At 42.0% G+C, this 18,592-nt stretch overlaps 1 protein-coding gene across 4 annotated transcripts; it reads left to right on the plus strand.

The window, feature by feature from the left end:
- The first annotated feature begins 1,330 nt into the window (after positions 1 to 1,330).
- On the plus strand, positions 1,331 to 18,230 carry ANXA7 (annexin A7). 4 transcript variants are annotated; one of them, XM_068950374.1, is made up of 13 exons: positions 1,331 to 1,439; positions 5,205 to 5,259; positions 7,893 to 8,109; positions 8,459 to 8,557; positions 9,672 to 9,715; positions 10,529 to 10,631; positions 10,920 to 11,014; positions 12,727 to 12,840; positions 14,121 to 14,291; positions 15,849 to 16,019; positions 16,128 to 16,203; positions 17,209 to 17,321; positions 17,878 to 18,230. In XM_068950374.1, the coding sequence occupies exons 2-13, from the start codon at positions 5,206 to 5,208 to the stop codon at positions 17,998 to 18,000; spliced, it is 1,380 nt and encodes a 459-aa protein (XP_068806475.1). In that variant the 5' UTR covers positions 1,331 to 1,439; position 5,205; the 3' UTR covers positions 18,001 to 18,230. The 4 variants fall into 4 exon arrangements, with proteins under 4 accessions (XP_068806475.1, XP_068806477.1, XP_068806473.1 ...); XM_068950376.1 differs by having other exon boundaries at positions 1,366 to 1,439; positions 9,675 to 9,715; XM_068950372.1 differs by lacking the exon at positions 1,331 to 1,439 and adding an exon at positions 1,528 to 1,666.
- The last annotated feature ends 362 nt before the right edge of the window (positions 18,231 to 18,592 follow it).

The raw sequence follows: 18,592 nt of genomic DNA on the forward strand, positions 1-18,592 counted from the left end.
TATGCTTTTTAGCTGCACTGACTGAAATATAACATCAAAAGTAATGCTTTGTACTATTTAAGTGTGAAGTAATATTCCAACCAGGCCTACGTAGCATAGAGAAGCACCAATGCATTAAGTGATCTATGTCACCGACGGTAAAGTTACTCGGAAAAGAAAGTTTTGTTTTGGCTCCGCTATTGAAAGCGCTCAGTACGGTTACGTATTTGAGAGCAAAATCCCTGAATAGCTCAAATCCAAGCAGTCTGCTAAATAAAATATATGAGGAATCGTGTGTTTTATAAATGTTGTTGGTTCCCATGGAAACAAGGATTTGAATGTATACCTGTCCTGAAAGAAGTGAGCTCAACAGAGGTGAAAATAAGAGTAGGCATACACTGGGAATGTCAACTGAAGGACGCTGCAAAGATTAAATTCTTAAAGTTGTTGCTGATACATTCTGGGCATACAAGAGAGAAACAAGCCCAATGTTGCTGAAGATAGGTCACTGTTCAAATTCTGTATGTGCTGTTGAGTGCTTTCCATCTGAAGTGGGCAAGCATGGTAAATTATTACCCATCTATTTTCTGCTGCCTGCACTTAATGCTGTTTTACAGACAAATAGCGCAGTGGTTGTTGTTTCGTCTAACGCTCAAGCACAGCCCCAGATTACGGGGAAAAAAGAGCTTGTTTTTTAAGTGGTCTCTGAGCTGCTAGCACATGCTTATCATAGCAAAGCAGGAAGAAGTTGCCTTGAATAATCACAGGCAACCAGTGCATAGCATCATGGGTGCATCCTTCCTAAACTGCATCTTGCTGAACAGGATTTCTTCCAAGTAATTAGCCACAGGGTAAAGGAAGGAATAATTCTATGTATTGTCTGTTCAAAATATAATATGAATAAACATTGCAATAGATTTAAAAATAGAAGCAAAACACTAAGTGCACCTCCCGCAGCAGTTACTCGTGTACAAGGGACTGTAACTGAGATTTCTTTCTAGAGAAATCAGTCTAGTAGTCAGGACAGTCTTACCTTTATGCCCTCTTGGGACCTAGATGCTGATCTTCATTAACTAGGTAAGAAGGACCCATTCTTCTAGCCCCACTAACGCCCTTGATGCACTTTGCCAGTTAGACGCTCGTCTGGTAGCCTGGGTGCCTTGGCTGACTACCTGCCAGTTACTGGAGGATAGACTTGATTGAAAGCTGCCTCATGTGTTACTGGATAATAGACTTGATTTAGAGCCTCATGTGTGAGGGCTGAATTTCATTTTAGCGGTGTCGTGGGGAAACGGCAACGTGGACGTCAGTCCTTCCTCTAGAAGGGGAAGGTGAGGGGACCCTTGGGGGGTAGGAGCCCGTGGTGCTTCCTGGCGCGGCTACTCGTTTCGGCGGTACTTCTGCCTTTGGACTTACCTCCTCGCCGTCGAGAGGGAGCGCTGGACCCACGGCAGCCGTCGGTAAGGTGGGGCAGGCCCGCGCAGGCGGCCAAGGGGGTCGGGGGTGAGCGGGGTCAGCGCCCGCCGCGGGCCGGGCCGGGCCGGGCCCCGCCGCGCCGCCTTGGGGCGCGGGGCGGGCCCGAGCCCGAGCCCGGGGGCGGGGCGGCCGGGAGCCGCCGGCCCCACAGCCTCCATTTTGCGGTGTAGCTGCGGGAGGGAGGCCGGAGGCTCCGCAGCTTTTTCCTCAGGTGAGGCAGCGGCGCGGGGGGGAAAGGCCCGGGCCGCCGCCGCCCCCCCCCTCCCGCCAGCCCTCTGCACCCGCCGGCGGCGCCCCGGGGGCCCCTGAGGGACCCGAGCGGCCGCCCGCTGCGGGGCCCCGGCCGGTGCGGGGAGCGGCGCAGCCCAGCCCAGCGCGGCGCCCCGGTGGCGCCGAGGCCTCGCTCGCCTTGGCAGGAACAAGCGAATTGATACCTGCCCCGGCCGCCTCCGCCCCTGCGGCCGCCTGTCAGCGGAGGGCTGCGCGCCCGCGGGGCGCAGGCGGCGGCGGCCCGGGGGCCGCTCTTGGCCGGCGGCAGCCGCCCCCGGCAGGGTGAGGGGCGGCCGCGGATAGACGGAGAAAACGCGAAGACCCGCTCTTCGTTTTGTGTCTGTAGTTGTGTAGGAAGCGGGGCCGCGGTGGGGTGGGGGTGGTCAGATGAAATGTCGTCGTTGCCGGTACCCGGCCCCAAAGAACTTGCGTCAGAACCGTCGGAGCGGTCGGAAAGGAGCCGGTGCGACGCGGGTGGTTCATCTGCTGACCACAAACGTGGGACAGCTTTGAGAGCTTTTTTTGGTTGAAAGCGAAATGCTGGAAACGCACATCTTAAACACGTTTTAAATTAATTATCTTGCCAGTTAAGTCTGAACTCTGGTGTATCTTAATCTGCTGAAGGAGTGTTTGGTCCCGTTCATCGTACGGATTAAACTGTTTTTACCGCTGTTGAAACAGCTGAGCTGCAGTCACCACTGGGTGATTTTTGCATCATGAAAAGCATATTAGTACAGTGGAAATGCTACTGCGCACGTGAGCATGCTTTACGGGCTTAGCCGTCCTGCCGTCTTAGTCGGTAACTGCAGTTGCATTAAATGAAGTTGAAAAGCTGAAGGTTTTTTTTTTTTTTTAATTTTCAGTTGTGCTGCTTTGTGTTGGATTGTGGTAAACAACTCTGATTTAAGATTTTCCTATAAGCAGGAAGAGTGAGCTAAAATCAAAAGAAAATGTTGCTAGTTGGGCTTGTTCCTGAAAGGAGATACAGTCCGCGCTGAAGTAACAGAAATAGCAGAAGAAACATGTTGTTGAAAACTAAAGTTTTAAAGTCAATTCAAATAGCTGTCAGTAATAAATATTGCCGCAGGTATTGGTTTAAAGTGTTTCTTCTTAGGGAAATAAATAGCAATTAGCAGTGTTTATGGTTAAAGTACAGACTCAAAAACACCCCTCATGTTGTTCTTCCCCCTTTATGTACTTGGAAAGACGGTTTAAGAGATTATTTGAGTTGCTTGGAGTAGTTCGAGAGCTCTCGCTTCGCATTTGCGATCTCTAGTTTATCAGTGTGAGACTGTGTGGTTGTACTTCTCTGAAAGTTTGTTTTGGCACTTATTTGAACTAATGTACTCTTATTTTTAATGTTTTTCCACATTAATTCTGAGATGTACAAACAACTGTTGCCTTCATGGTACAACACAATAAGAATACTGTTTTCAAATCTATGGGTTTCGGTCAGCGAATGCCTAGAAATGCTGAACAATCATTAACTGTATTGTGTTCTTTCTCATTTATCCCGTTTCCCTTGATTTGTGCAGATAAGATACTCGTTGTCTTATGAACATACAGTAAGTAATTCACAGTCCCTGGTCAGGGAATCTTACTGGTCAGCATTAACATGGTTTTTCCTCTTTGCCATTAAATTTTAGTAACTTGGCTGACGGCCTTGAAACTCCCTCTCCAAATGACTGGAAACATGGTTGATCTCTGCCCTGTTCTGCTTCTACTCCCCGAGTCCTTCTAGTAAAAATGGGACTAAAACGAATGTTTATTGTCAGGAAACAGAAATCTCCTACGGAAAGGAAACCATGCTGAGGGTAGTGCAAATAAGATATGGGGGTAAATGGGGAGTATGCTGGAAGTTGACAAATTTGCCTTGATGCTTCCAGGTTTCAGTATTCCAGCACAAGGGTGATAATATTTGCAAGTAAAAAAGAAAAATAACTCCAGCCGCATAAAGTATTTGTAGAGAGGCTAAACTCGATCTTTCTGTTCAGGAATAGATTATAAAATAGCAGGTCTAGTGACTTTTGAAGAATCTTTAAAAATGGAACTGATCCTCCTCCTCCTCCCTTCCCAGCCCAAGCAGTTCCTTTCACAAGTGACTACCCGCCCGGGCTAAGCAGAAGTGAATGTCAAGGCGGGTTGGGTGCAGGGATCCCCCCACCCCAGCAGGTTATCTCCCCCTCTCCCTCTCCAGTGGCCTTTAGGCAAGAAATGAGAACGTTTCCCATCTGGGAGGACGCTTCTGGCAGAGGAGTCAATTAAAGCATGACATCCATGCATGCTCAAAAAGTGGGCATCTGTCTTTTACCTCAACTTTTCCTCCCATTTCTTGCCTGCCTTTTGTGCGAGTTTCTATTATGCTAGTAGCTTTAAGTGCGTTTAGCTTGGAAACTGCCATTTATAATGTTTTCTTATCTTTAAATACCCACTTTGTATTCAAACTCAGATCTTTGCATATACCCTTTTCATGGTGCGCTTAGCACTGTCTGGTGCAGTTTAATTCTGCCGGAGGTTCGGCGTTCGCTACCGAGTCATTTCTCATGTTTTACGGGAGTCAGATGAACGTGGAATTCTGAAAGTGACTCAAAGGTCAAAGTAATTGAAATATGGTTGCTGAATCACTCTGGCCCTCCCATGCTCGAGCATGCAGTTAAGATATGGTTAATAAACCTGTTCTGCTGTCATACTTGTAACAGCTAGTCTCATTTTTTGTTTGCTTTAGTCAAAAAAATTGTACTTAGCTGGCTGGCTTCTAAGCTCCAAGTAATGTCCTTCTGGTACGGGGCTTTCTCAGGTAACCGGTCTGTCACAGCCCTAAGCTTCCTTGCAAATTGCACGATGTAAGCATTATTCTGCTTTTTAGTTTAACTAAATTATTTGATCTTTCCAGTCGTTGTTCACTGTTTAGCAGTGCATGCATCTATTTCATAAATATCGCCCAAAGCAGTTAATAATTAAAAACACACTTTTATCAAATTACCTTTTTACGTGGGATAGGTAGGGTTGCTACTCTTCTAGGAACTATTCCCGTGAAGGAAGGTGTGCAGGGAGAGAGGAGGTAAGTGCTTGATGCAGTGCAGAAGTGGGGCCTTTTTCTAGCCCAATTCTTCTGTTTCTATTCTGGCATGGGACTCTGCCCCCCTCCTTTCAGCACTTCAAGCTCTGTCAGCCCCTGTTCCACAATTGTTTTTGGAGGCTGAAGCCTCTTATCGTACTGAGGGTATTTATCTGACGCTAAATAAGGGTGGCAGTTAATAACAAAATTGATGATGTTTCCCTTCTGAATCCTGCTCGATACTGTTATGTGCATGAAAAAATGAAAGTTTTTGCAGGTTTAATAGCTGACAAGTACTCGTGAGCACTACTGAACATACTAAACATATTGTTCAAATGATATAACAGGTAATGACAGTAAGCAAACAACTCTACAGACTCATATGTAGTACCATTACAGTGAAAATATCTTTCTTTTCCAGGATGTCATACCCAGGTTACCCCCCTTCAGGCTATCCTGCTTTCCCTGGTTATCCTGTAAGTACGGTTCTTAAATGTGTTGCATTCCTAATATATTTATATTCTGTGAATACCCGTTCTTGCTATGCTGTGTTTGTGTAAATACTAGCTGTCCGTTCACACAAGGTATTCTCTGTAGATTATGGTCTTTGTTTTCATCCTCAGATCCCTGAGGATGACTTCTTACAATTGAGAAATAAACAGTGGGAAGTAAAAACACCTGAGCACTTCCAAAGTTGCCAAAGGATGTGCTTTGATTCTCTGTCTCGTAAGAAGTCCAAGAAGGAAGTTTAAGATTTTTTTTTTTTTTTAAATGTTGCCTGTTGTTCCAGAAGGGTTATTTGTTTGGCTTTTCTGTTTGTTTGTTTATTGGTCTTGTGCGTTCTTATAGCTAACTATCTCTGTAAATAAATGTTTTTAAGAATTCGCAGTCCTTACATAAATATGAGGGTCTTTTGGTATGGGATCAGAGGTAATCTCTGAATCTCTCTCCGCCAAAGCTTGGAGGAGCCTGGAGTTCCAGTTCGGTTCCTTTTCTAATATCCTGTGCGTCCCTACCCCAGCATTTATAGAGATGCTGAACAAACCAGAGTGGCCATTGCCTTCAGGAAGAACCTGCAGCGCTCAGCAACTTTCCTCAAGTACCCCCAACTTTCATGCAACACCAAGCAAATATTTTGCTGACGATGCAGGACAATGTCTTGACTTTGATGCGCCCCCCCCCCCCAGTCCTTTGGCTGCAGGATTCGGTTCCACCCTCAGCTCATGGCTGATGAGGCTAAACATTGCAATGAAACTTAACGGAAGGAATATATCAGTTTGTGGCTGGTACTGCAGTGTTGTTGATACATCTGCATTTTTTTTCAGTGCTAGATGCAAGTGTGTACTTTTATTAGTATGGCACTGAACATATCGTAACTGTGGGAATTTTACGTGGTTTGTGTTTTACGTAGTGCTGTACTAGACTTAAGCATGGAGCTCAGTTTGGATACCACTCATATAGCTAAAACCAAAAAAAAATGCAATGAATTCTCCAATTATTTTGCTGTACAGTTGCAGATAAAGCTTCTCTCTCTGTTCAGAAGAGTCATGGTTTAGAGAGTGACTAATGAGAGACCGCTTGGTGTTGCAGTGACTAGTCATGTGGCTAGTGGAGAAAAGGCCTGGACAGTGAGCAGGGAGTTTTGGAGAAGCACCTTCTGGGCTACCCAGGAAGGACCTTTACTAAATTCTGTGTTATTTTTCTGTTTTTTTTTTTTCTTTTTTTTTAATGTAGCTTCATACCCACCTTAGGGCCTCTGATGCTCATATTTTTTCCCAAATAATGGTTACTAAAAACAGTTGTTTCACAGCATCTTTTCCTATTAGCCCCTCCTGTATCTGACTGACTGAACCTGATTTTAAGTAAGTGGGTTTTAAGATCAAGTATATGGCTTTTAACCTACAGGGCTTTCCCTTAGAGATCCTGACCTTTCAGGTAAAAGTTTTTAATGTGCATTAATGCTAATGTCAACCTTCATGGCATTATTAATAAAGTCTCCCACACAGCAAAATGAAGGTATTTGGATGTCCGACTTGTTAAGTTCTTTTTGTTTAAAACCTGTAATGGCTGTTAAATCTGACTCCGTGGTCCAGATTTAGTCTTTGAACGTCCATGCTTTATAAGCTGGTTTCCAAAGAAAATAAAGACTTCTGCCAGTTTTTACCTTGTAACTTCTGAAAATATCGGCTATGTTCAGCCAAATGCACTTGAGAAGCAGAAACTTCAAAGATATTACGCTCTTAAGAGCCTTATAAAAACAGGAGACAGACTACTAATGATCCACTGAAAGCAAGCCTGAACTGTGAGCTCACGTCTTAGTTAAGAGGCATAAGAGTAGAAGCTTTCCCGTAAGGGATCTTGGTCTTGGTGATTAACAAGTTGAACACGAATCAGTGGTGCGCTCTCATGGGGATGAAGGCTAACAATGCACTAGGCTTTAGCAAGAGCAAAGCCAGCAGGTCAAGGGAAGTGATTACTCCTCTGTGCTCACTGTGTTCAGTTTTGGACCCCAAAACAACAGAGATGTGGGCAAAGTGGAGTGAGTCCAGGGAGGGCCGCTAGCCTGGAGAAGAGAAGGCTAAGGGGAGGTCTGTTCCGTCTTCCACTGCCTAGGAAGGGGGTAACAGGATTGGAGCAAGACCTTTCTCAGAGGTGCAAATTAAAGGGCAGCAGGCAACAATCACAGGTTGCAACAAGGAAAATTGTAATTGGATTTGAGAAAACATTTTTCACATGAGAGTGGTTGAATGCTGGAACCAGAGAGACTGTGGAATCGCTCTCCTTGGAGACTTCAAAACTTGACAAGGCCCTGAGCAACCTCGTCTAACTCTGAAGTTGGCCCTGTTTTGAAGGGGGATGCGATCAAAGGCCTCCAGAGGTGCCTTCCCCCTGCAGCACTCTCTGGTTCTGTACAAGGGTTCTTTCAACAAGGGAGATGCATCAGAAAGCGCAGCCAGGAGGCTTACATCCAGGCTTTGTGAATTCTTCCGCTGTTTCAAATGCTAAGTCTGATCACGTTATTACGTATGTGGGCATTTTGGTGGCTTGAGCGGTTTTTATTCTAATGTCCCATTAACAGAAATACAAACGGCCTGTTTTTGTGTTTCAGCCAACAGGCCAAGAGTCTGTTTATCCACCAGCCGGTCAGTACTCCTATCCCGCTGTTCCCGGAGGATACCCTCCGGCAGGAGGTGGGGCCTATCCTGCAGCACCACCAAGTGCTGGGTATTCAGGGGCAGCAGGATATCCGGCCCCTGGGGGTTACCCTGCCCCTGGGGGCTACCCCGGAGTGCCCCAGACTGGAGGAATGCCATCTTATCCTGGAGGTAACATCCTTTGTGAGACTATTCTTCAGCAGTTACTTCTGTTTTTCTGTACTACTTCTACCAAGCATAGGGAACGGTTAGAACAGATTTGTTTAGTAATCAATTTAGGCAGTAGTATTTAGACCACCAGATGGATTGATATCCATCAGTAAATACTTGTATGTTGATAGCAGGGCCTTGATGCCTTTGGGTTGCAGGCCACTGCATGGGCACAGAGAAAAGAGGTGACAGGTTGCCATTGGTCTCTTGCCTAACTCTGATCAGTAGTAACCTGTCTGACACTGTGTCAGAAATCAACTAGAAAACATAAAGTATGCTAAAACCTTTCTTCTTCTCCTACCTCCTACAGGCCCTGGGTTTGGTGTGCCTCCCGCCGGCCCTGGCTTTGGTGGCTATCCTCAGCCTCCTGCCCAAAGCTATGGTGGAGGTGGACCAGCACAAATTCCAGGTATGTGGGTGTTTCACTGTCGTATGTAAGAAATTTTAAGCATCCAAAGTTCAGCCAAGAGATTCCAAGCCAGGTAATAACAAATTAGGCCCTCACTTCTAGCTGTTGAGCTTCATGTGCTGTACATGTCCTACCGCCTTACTTGACAAGACCAGTGAATGGCATATGAGAACGATCTCTGCACGTATTATATCAAAAAGGGATGTGTGTCACTGATGTGCTTATCCTTCTTCAAACTGCAAGTATCTGATGAGAGTTGCAAAATCCAGAGTGTGCAGTCAGCGAGTGTCTGGCTGTTCTGCACAGCTCAGAGAAATTTATGCATTTTTCAGCAGTCTTTAGTAGATCTGTGCGTTCACGATCCCTGTTATAGTGGGGGAAGTGGAAAGGAAGATGTGCACGTTTGCTTAAAAACAGTGTGGTGCTTTTAATTCTTGGAGTGGTCAGCTGCCATCAAGAACGTTTTTGTCCTGAAATGAATGCATCAGCCATGTTTGCAAGAAATTCAGAGCAGTATTTTATATACAAAACCTTTCTTTTGCCTCACTGACTCTGATAATAACTAAGCTGCTGTTAAAATGATAATCATGTGTATATACTATAGATAAAGAGAAAATTCCACAACAAAAAAAAATATAGCTTTTGGATATACAGTGCTTTTAATTATGAAATCAGATTATTTCCGTTCTTTTTGCACCAATGAATTTTCAGTATAGCCTATATGCTAGACGTTTTAAAGTGAATAGTATGCCTTTAACAGAGAGTATGCAACAGGGATTTGTTCTTTGCTTGGAATATCTTGGCTTATGTCAAGGATACAAACATTTAATGAGGAGAGATCCTACCAGCTACCGCAGCACCAGTAAATTTAGTATTTTTAGTATTGCTTTGCAATTGCTGGTGTATATACCAGAATGTTCTGATCATCCTGAAGGGCAACAACTACAGTTCCTGATCATTACAGGTTTCATTACTCAGGAAACAGGTTTTGTGCATCGGTAGGCCTGTCATTTATTACATCTATAGATGGTTTTATTTTCAGATCAGATAGCATTTATGTAATAATAAGAAACATAATTAATTCCTTTTATCTTGTTCTTAAATTTATTTTCAGTAGGATATCCTGGTGGACAAGCGCCATCGCCAATGCCTGGCCTGGTATGTGTTGTATCCTCTTTTATAATCAAACTTCTGTGGCTTCTGTAGTTTTCTCACCTGGCTGTGTCTGCTGGAAGAGCAATGTATTTACAGCCAGTTGTGTGGAGGAAGGTAGGGACTGAACATGGGTGGGGGATGTGTGATAGAGGATCGTACATCCAACTATTTTTACTGGGGCTTTTCGCTCAAGGCAAAAATGATGAAAGTGGCCGCACAGAAAAGTAATTTCTTGCTACTGTTTTCAATGGGGTTCAGATTTACTCCTCTCTGATTTGCAATTTGGAAACATAATTACATTTAAGCAAGTATATAGTTAAATACAGGCATGTTAGTGTAGCTTTTCCCGTAGAGTTTGGTGGACATGAAAGGGTATAAACTGCTCCTGCATTATCAAATGGATTACAATGTGACCAGCCTCCCTTTTGTGCAGAAAGATCTCTTTGCAGCAGTGAAGTCTGGCACGCTGCAGCTAGGCAAACTAAACAATTTAGTTTGTTCTGCATCAAGAATTCCCAGGCAGTTTTCGATGAAAGTTGCTTTCTTTGAGCTGCATAGCAGTTCTTCTCTCAGACCTACATCCAGAAAGTCCAAATGCTGCACTCAGAGTACAGCCTGAACAAAATGGTACCGTATCTGTGTATATTCTGCAGGTAGGTATTCACGCATAGCACTTGATAAAAGCGCTCTGGCATTGGTAGGCCAAAGATGTTCAGCAAAACTAAATGTCTTGAACTGAAAGTATTGGCTGCAAAGTTTTAATTCAAACTTGTATTGTGCAGAATAGCTAGTTATGCATGATTTTCTTATTCTCAGCCTGCAGCAATGGTTCAGTGTACCCAGGGCACAATTCAAGCTGCTACGAATTTTGATGCTGGAAGGGATGCAGAAATTCTGCGCAAAGCGATGAAAGGGTTTGGTAAGTACATAATAGAAGAGTAAATTTCTACTGAGCTGATTTATTAATGCCATTTTGCCCTTTTCTTCAATTTTTATTTAACCATATATCTTTTCCCCTTGAGCTTTTGAGTCACGTTTTCAAAATGACTCGGGTACTTTAGCAGAGTAAGTTATTAAGATAATTTGGTAAACAGATGTAAATGATAGTCATGCATTTATGTAACTAGACCCAAATGTGCAATTATAAACTGGACAGTCTTGGAGGGTTTATTGAGTTCTTATGTGAAACTGCCCTTCTGTTTCCAAGGAACTGATGAGCAGGCTATCATCGATGTTGTAGCTAACCGCTCCAATGATCAAAGGCAAAAAATCAAGGCAGCTTTCAAGACTATGTATGGCAAGGTATGGTCACTAGTTCTTTGAATCAGTAAACAAAGGCATACTCCACTGCTGCTTTAACTGCCTGATTGCATTTGAGTCTTGGGGAGTGGTTTGGGGGATTTTTTAAATGCAGCTCTTTGGTTATATTCTTTGGGAAACCTGGTATTTGACATTCGATATTGTCCTGGCATCTGATAGGACTGGGAGGGGAAAGGCTCTGTCCCTGACCAAACAAGCTTCTTCGATTTTTAATGCTCAACAGCTAGAAAACAATCAAGCTTAAACTGTTCTTGCATTTATGCCTGAAACTACTCAGAGTTGTTTATGCATGCAAACTAGCACTGAAATCAGTTTCGTCCTATGAAGAAGAGAAAAGGGTTATGGATTGGTAGCGACTGAGCACCTAGGGCTTACGTTGCTGAATTAATTCAGCCACAAACCCTTTCTACCATCAGTCTTGGGGCTCGCTTTAAGGGTGCAGTCAGGTACATACCCATACCCCACCTCCTCCTTTATGATCCATAAGGTACAGTTCCTTTCCAAAGAAAGTGCTATAGGCACTTGCTCTCAAATCATTCTCCCTTCTGTGCTTTCCGCTGCCACAAAATCTTATGCTTTGGTTAGCTCAGTGGTACAGCTTCAAAAGAGGCAACAGAAAGAGGACCTTTCCCTCTTCCACCAGGCTGACTTACTCATTTGTGGTTAAGGTAATTCTGCAAGAGGTAGAAGTAGGCTTTGCCAAATAGCTGTTGCAGAACTCAGGTCTCCTCCTTCCTGGGTGAGTGCTCTGATTGCTATATAGCATGTTACAGATGGTATTGCTAGCCATTTTGCCAGTGTTTTAAAAGAAAGGAGTAACATCTGTGCTTTGTGAGGAATGTTAGTGATTCTCAGATATAACTATGATTCCCTCAGTAAGCATAAGCAGAAAAAGATCTTGAGCTGCTCAGATTGAGTGGTCTTGGGTAAGTTTAAAAGAATATTTCCGGTCATTTCTGAGGTCCTGAAGCGTGAACTTGGGCATCTCAAGAGGCAGCAGATAAACAGGCATTTTGGTGAACTATTGCACTGCGTCTTAGCTAAAAGACTGTTTCGTGATGAAGAAATAAAACAGTTTAGTTCTCCTTTCTTCCCATTGCATACTTTTGGCAGACAAACTGTTTTCTTAAAACTACCGTAAGAAACTCCTCTGCAGCCAACTTTATGGAAGTCCCAGTTATCTGTACCAGATTAGAGAAGCTGCTCCCTGTAAGTCAGTAAAAGGCAACTGAAAGTGCAATCTTATAGTTGTGGCAGAAAGATAGAAATCAGTCACACAGGTAAGCTATAGCTTGACCTTTTTCAGTATATAATCTAAACACATGGCTAACACTCCTAACAGTTAGTTCAGCTTTGCTGTTGAGCACTGGAAGTTCAGATGTTCCTGTGCAAATCAGCACACAGACTTTTTTGAATTTTGGATCTGATGTCACAGTATTTTTCCTTAGCCAAAGTAGTAGAAAATCTGTAAAATCCATTGCTTGGGAATTCTGACACTCTAGCCCGAGTGAGTTGTAAAGACAAGTCACTAGACTTCAGCACGGTCAAACGGTGATCACCTGGACTTTTAACTGAAGACTAAAGCTTGCTGTAAGCCCCGACTTGTGAACAGGGCAACCTCAAGTAATTTCTAATAATTTTGCTGCCCCTGTATTATGTAATATGACTCCCTTCTTGTGTTTATAATTGGACAGGATTTAATTAAAGATCTGAAGTCTGAGTTAAGTGGAAATGTGGAAGAACTGATTCTTGCACTCTTCATGCCTAGCACCTATTATGATGCCTGGAGTTTACGTCATGCAATGAAGGTATGGTTTTACTGTGAACAAAATAGATTAAAACCATCTTAGAATGCTCATCTGAGAAAATGGAGTACTTGATCCTTGCGTCTTAGCTGACAAATCTTGTGGTGGCAAACAAATTTAGGTACTGTGGGGTTTAAAAGTCTTTTCTGATGCATCTTCCAGTTCCAGCCAATTTCTGCAGGACTCGCTATTGGGAGGGGATCCCCTGCTCCAGCAGGGGATCAAAATGCTGCAGCACAAAACTTTGTTCTCTGCCATTCTCTCAGCGACACTTTTCACTAGACCCTAGTACAGGTCGGGGTGCAGTCAAAAGTGAACCCACTGTTTGTACGTACCTCTCCTTGCTAGGAGCAAGCTGCTGGTTTTGAAAGATATTTCTGGAATATCCCAGGGTTCTCAGCAGGATGATAAAAGAATATTGTCTTATGGTCAGATGATGAATGTATTTGTTCAAGTGTTAAGAGTGCATTAGAGACTAGGTAAAATGATCTATACTTTTAACTCAGGTAAACTGGGGCCTCCAATTTCTCTGAATTTCTTGCTTGTTTGAGCTGCAGCAGCTAGCAGATTGCTGGACTATAGTAACAATCCATGTATGAATGCAGATTTTTAAAGAATATGGAACAGAAATGAAGATCTGGATTTAGCAAAGGCAACAAACATTCTTGACTTCTTTTTTTTTTTTTTTAATTTATGTTAGAACACTGCCTAAAAGTCCCATGTAGACCCACCCCTACCTAATCCATGCTTGAATAGCGATGAGCAGGTCAACATGATGTGACTGCACACAGAAATCACAGTTAACTGTGATTAATTCTGGGGACAAGGAAGCATGATTGAAAAGTTTCTGCTGGTGCTCCATGTTGAGGAAGCAGCCAGGTTTTGGATAGGGAACACATCTGTAAACTGAGCAAAGCAGGATTTAAATCCGTATCATTTGCTTCAAAGGCTACCGTAAGGCTTTGTCTGGCTCCAGCACATTCCCAGAATAAGGGTGCCCAAGAATTTATCTCCTTCCCAAATCATTTTCCAGTTAAATTTGGCTGTCACCACCATTGTGGAAGCATAACTTGTGGATATTTTTTAAACTGATGCAGAACTGAATGTTTCAGAAATCGTCATTCCATGTTAAGCATACAGAAGAATTAATGCATTGACACTGGAAGGATGCTATTCTTACAATGTAGATTGTTTTAAAATTAAAAATGAGTGCTTTATTTCACAGTTGAACAAAACTGAGTAGGTAGTGCTCTGCAATATGCCCTCTTTTCCTCTGCCTACAGGGAGCAGGTACACAGGAGACAGTGCTGATTGAGATCCTTTGCACAAGGACAAATCAGGAAATTCGAGAAATAGTGAAGTGCTATAAATCAGAATTTGGAAGGGACCTCGAACAAGACATCAAAGCAGACACTTCAGGACACTTTGAGCGATTACTGATATCCATGTGTCAAGTGAGCTTTAATTATTATTATTATTTTTTGTTTGTTTGTAAGATAAGGGTGAACAATCTGATGCATATATTCATAATTGCTCCATGAGTGAACTGCCTGTGCATGCTTAGCCAGAGTGAGGTTTTTGTCAAAAAAAATTAGCCCTGGACCATTAATTTCTTCCCTAATGACGAGACAGGACACTTCAGTCCCTCCTCAGGGAAGAGAGATTTCCCATCTAGAACTCTCTGATGAATTGAGTGACCTAATCAAAGAACCCTGTAATTACCTCAGGGAATGTATTTTTAAATACTTTGTTGTGCAGATGCAATCAAATGGCACTACAGGCAAAGCTCTCTGTCCTGATGACTTTGTTTAAAAAAAACAAAAAACCAAAAAAAACAAATTTGGGTGAATCTGATAGGATCAGCTTTATGGTATGCAGAATACCTGTGAGAATCCCCAAGAATAAGCAAAGAGGCACTGCAGGTCTAAACCCACCTCCCAAGTTGTGTGATAGACTCCCCTTTTCAGATCACCAGAATTAGGTGTGTGCTATTACTGCACTCCAGTAAACTATGGAGCCTACTTATCCTGTATAGTTTACTAGGATTATTTTTGTTTTAAAGAATGGTAACAATAGTTATCTGTGTTCAGGAAGAAATATGCAGCAAATGCAACTTCCCGTATTTCTCTAATAAATCTGCCTATTCGCTGTTGGAATTTCTATGACGCCTGTCTATCTGGTTTGCCTCTACCTTTGTGAGAGTTCCACTCTGCACTAGGTATTTGGATTAAAAAGTCAAAATACCCAAGAAAGCAAAGCTTGAGAAGCTCATGCTGCTAATTTTTATTTTGATAAATCCAGTACTTTACAGTAGCTGACAACCGCATCAATTTAAATAATATTAACCACTATAGACACAACAGTATTTGAGAGTATGTATTAAGCCTACTCAGCCAGTATATTTAGCAGTATCCAGCCATGCATCGATCAGCAAAAAGACAAACCTCAAAGTACGTAAAATGTCACATAAGCTCTGCCGACACATTACAACTACAATGAGCGCTTTCTGCAGACGTTCTTACTTGAAATTAGCAAATTCTAAGTATAACAGAAGACCTGAGCTATTTGACGTGTGCATATTCAGTAAGATAATTCATTAGTTCGTTTGGGAAGATTCTTTGCAACTTGAAGCCTGGAAATAAATCAAGACAAAGTTCATATTATTAAGAAAATATGAGAATTAAAAGTACAATTCAGGAAAAAGACTAGGATTCTGAGATGGTATGTAGAGGTGAAACAATCCTAGTCAGTAATATCTAGTTGTTTAAAGCATGCCCTATAGATAAGAGTTTTGAGGCACTTACCTATTTTCTGTTTGTAAGAAATTCTGAACCAAAGAATAGATTTAAAGCAATGTAAAGTATTTCAAACTCATGTTACTCTCTCTACTTCAAGTTGTACTTCAGTTTCTTGAAGCAAACTGCTTGGAAAGTTTTGAAGCAAACCCCAAGCATATAAAGCATAGCCTGCTCTGGATAATTTCATTTGACCTCTGATGTCTTTGCTTTCAGGGTAATCGGGATGAGAATCAAACTGTGGATTATCAAAAAGCTCAGGAAGATGCTCAGCGTCTGTACCAAGCAGGTGAAGGAAAACTTGGGACTGATGAGTCTTGCTTTAATCTGGTTCTGGCAAGCAGAAGTTTTCCTCAGTTGAAAGCAACAGTTGAAGCATACTCCAAGGTAGGAGTTCTTCACTAATTTCAAATGAATTTGGCCAGTGTATTTTGAATTAAAGTTCCATTTGTTATTGCATTTCACTATCCATATATTAATCTAACTTGTTTTTAGATTGCTAATCGGGATTTATTAAGCAGCATTGACCGAGAATTTTCTGGAAATGTGGAACGTGGTTTGAAGGCTATTTGTAAGTGATATGTTCTTCCTTCCCCTTGCCCCTTTGGAATTTAAACATCGCTCCCTTCTTAACGTTATTCTAGAAGAATTCAATTCAGCACTGGCCATATAGCAAATAAAAACACAATCTGAGAATCTGCTAATAGAAAAGTAAATTCGATTACTCAAATTACTCACTTTGCACTTAACTGGAGAAAATAAGCATCCATTTCAAAGAAGTCAGTTTGAAACAAGGAAAAGGTTACACAGAAACTACTTGCCACTTCTCCAGAAAGGCAGTAACTACACAGAAACAAGGGTCACTGTTCAGTATCTGTAGTTTTGAATTCACTTTTCCCTGCTGGCTTATTATAGTAAAACATTTTACACGTAGCATGATTTACTAATAGTGAGAACAAGTGCCCAATACTCTGTAGAAACCGGTCATACCAACACTTAGAAGAATGACAGCATTACTGTAGCCGTAATTGGTAAGAACCTACTGGATTAAGCAAAAACTTTCCAGATTATATTCTACAAAAGAGTTCTGTTGGAAAAACTCAGCTCTGAAGGTCTTGAAAGAGAGTAAAGGCTTGTCTTTAGGTGTGAAAAATCTAACTGAAACAAGATGTATTTTGCAAGTACTAGAGAATGAGAACTTTTTACAGTTGTACTTCTATTAGTGAAACTCTAGCAATGGAGCATAAATAAAAACCACCTATCTCAGTACCAGTTATCCAAGGAGAAGAACTGTTTAAAATACATATTTGGGAATTAAGGTTTCAGTGAACTTTAAAAAGCACTTACAGAAAAGTCAACTGTTAATGACGATAATTTTTCTTGTAAGGGAATTACCTGTTGGTCAGCTAGAAACCAGACTCAACTCTCTAAAACAGTCCCTATTATCCGTGATAACTGGATCTTTACCAATGCCTACCTCTACCAGTCTAGAGAAAAAATCCTGAATTGATCGTGCCAAGTATCACCATACAGCACACAGTACTGGAACTAATTTGAAAAATTCATCTTATTGCAGTGCAATGTGCTTTAAATCGCCCAGCCTTTTTTGCAGAAAGACTTTATTACTCTATGAAAGGAGCTGGCACAGATGATTCTACGCTTATCAGAATTATTGTCACTCGCAGTGAGGTAAGAAACTTTTTCCTCTCAAGAAGGCAAAGACTTTGGATGTAAATGTCACATGTACGTGAAAGCTGTCTATCCTAGCCCGATTATCCCTTAGTCCCTTTTTCATAGCGGTAGAAAGTATGTATTGCAATGAAGCTTTTATCCTGTTCAAAATTAGATGAACAAGTTGATTTGTTTTAAAGCCAGATTTCATGTAATTAAATTATCTCTGGCTAATAATTTAATTCTCTGTTCGCCTTCCTTCCTAACTGTGGTTGCCTGCCCATGTAGCAGATGAACATCTGAACTTCAAAGGTTCAACTACTAGAATTGGGATACTAACGTCCAAACAAAGAAAGTATCAACTGCTGGACCGTTTGCTATGGGAGCTGCTTGTCCCTCCTTAGAGGGAACAACTGGCTTAAGACCTGTAATCAATGGCACATTTGGCCTTTGACACGTATTTTATAGCCAGTGAAGAAGAAAATGTTTGAAGGAGGAGAGGCAGGGTGACTATCTGGGAATTAAAATCACTGTGTTCAAGCTTTATGTTTTTTTTTTTTTTTCCTTTGCACAGATTGACCTTGTGCAAATTAAACAGATGTTCACACAAATGTATCAGAAGACTTTGGCCACAATGATAGCAAGTGACACAAGCGGTGATTACCGGCGTTTGCTGCTGGCAATTGTTGGTCAATAGAAGAATATTTTCTGGGTTTTTTTGTTTTATTTTTTAAAACAAACTGAAGGACATGTAACATGCTTGATGCAGAAACTGACTATCCATGCGTGTAAAAGAGTAATTTTAAACTTGGTATAATCAAATATGCCTTCTTGATGATTCAAAAAAGCTTTTTGCACTTACATTTGCCTTGATTTACAGCACATAATATTCTCTATTGTATAATAAAAGATGTATCTTGTCTATTAGCCCTATGCCTTGGTCCTTTTGACCCAGACAAAACTACCTCCCTGCTGCCGAACTCCTGCATGATTAAACTAATTGTCTCAGAAATATCTCCAGTATTCAACAGATTTCCTGAAATAGCTAAACTTTACTGCTGAGCTAATTGTGGATGACAGAGACGGCTGAGGCTATGATGTAAATAAAGTATTTTACAAAAACCCAGCCAGGTGCTCTAACAAAAACCTTCTTTAATACCTTCTTCTTGTAATGCTGAAGAACGTGAAAGTGCCCCGTTTAAATCACATCACACAGACAGGTTGTCAGAACTGGATTGTATCCCCCTTACCTACTTTCTCATTCAGCAGTTAGTTACTATTATGCTTAA

Source organism: Struthio camelus, chromosome 7 (assembly GCF_040807025.1).
Source record: "Struthio camelus isolate bStrCam1 chromosome 7, bStrCam1.hap1, whole genome shotgun sequence".
NCBI lineage: Eukaryota > Metazoa > Chordata > Aves > Struthioniformes > Struthionidae > Struthio > Struthio camelus.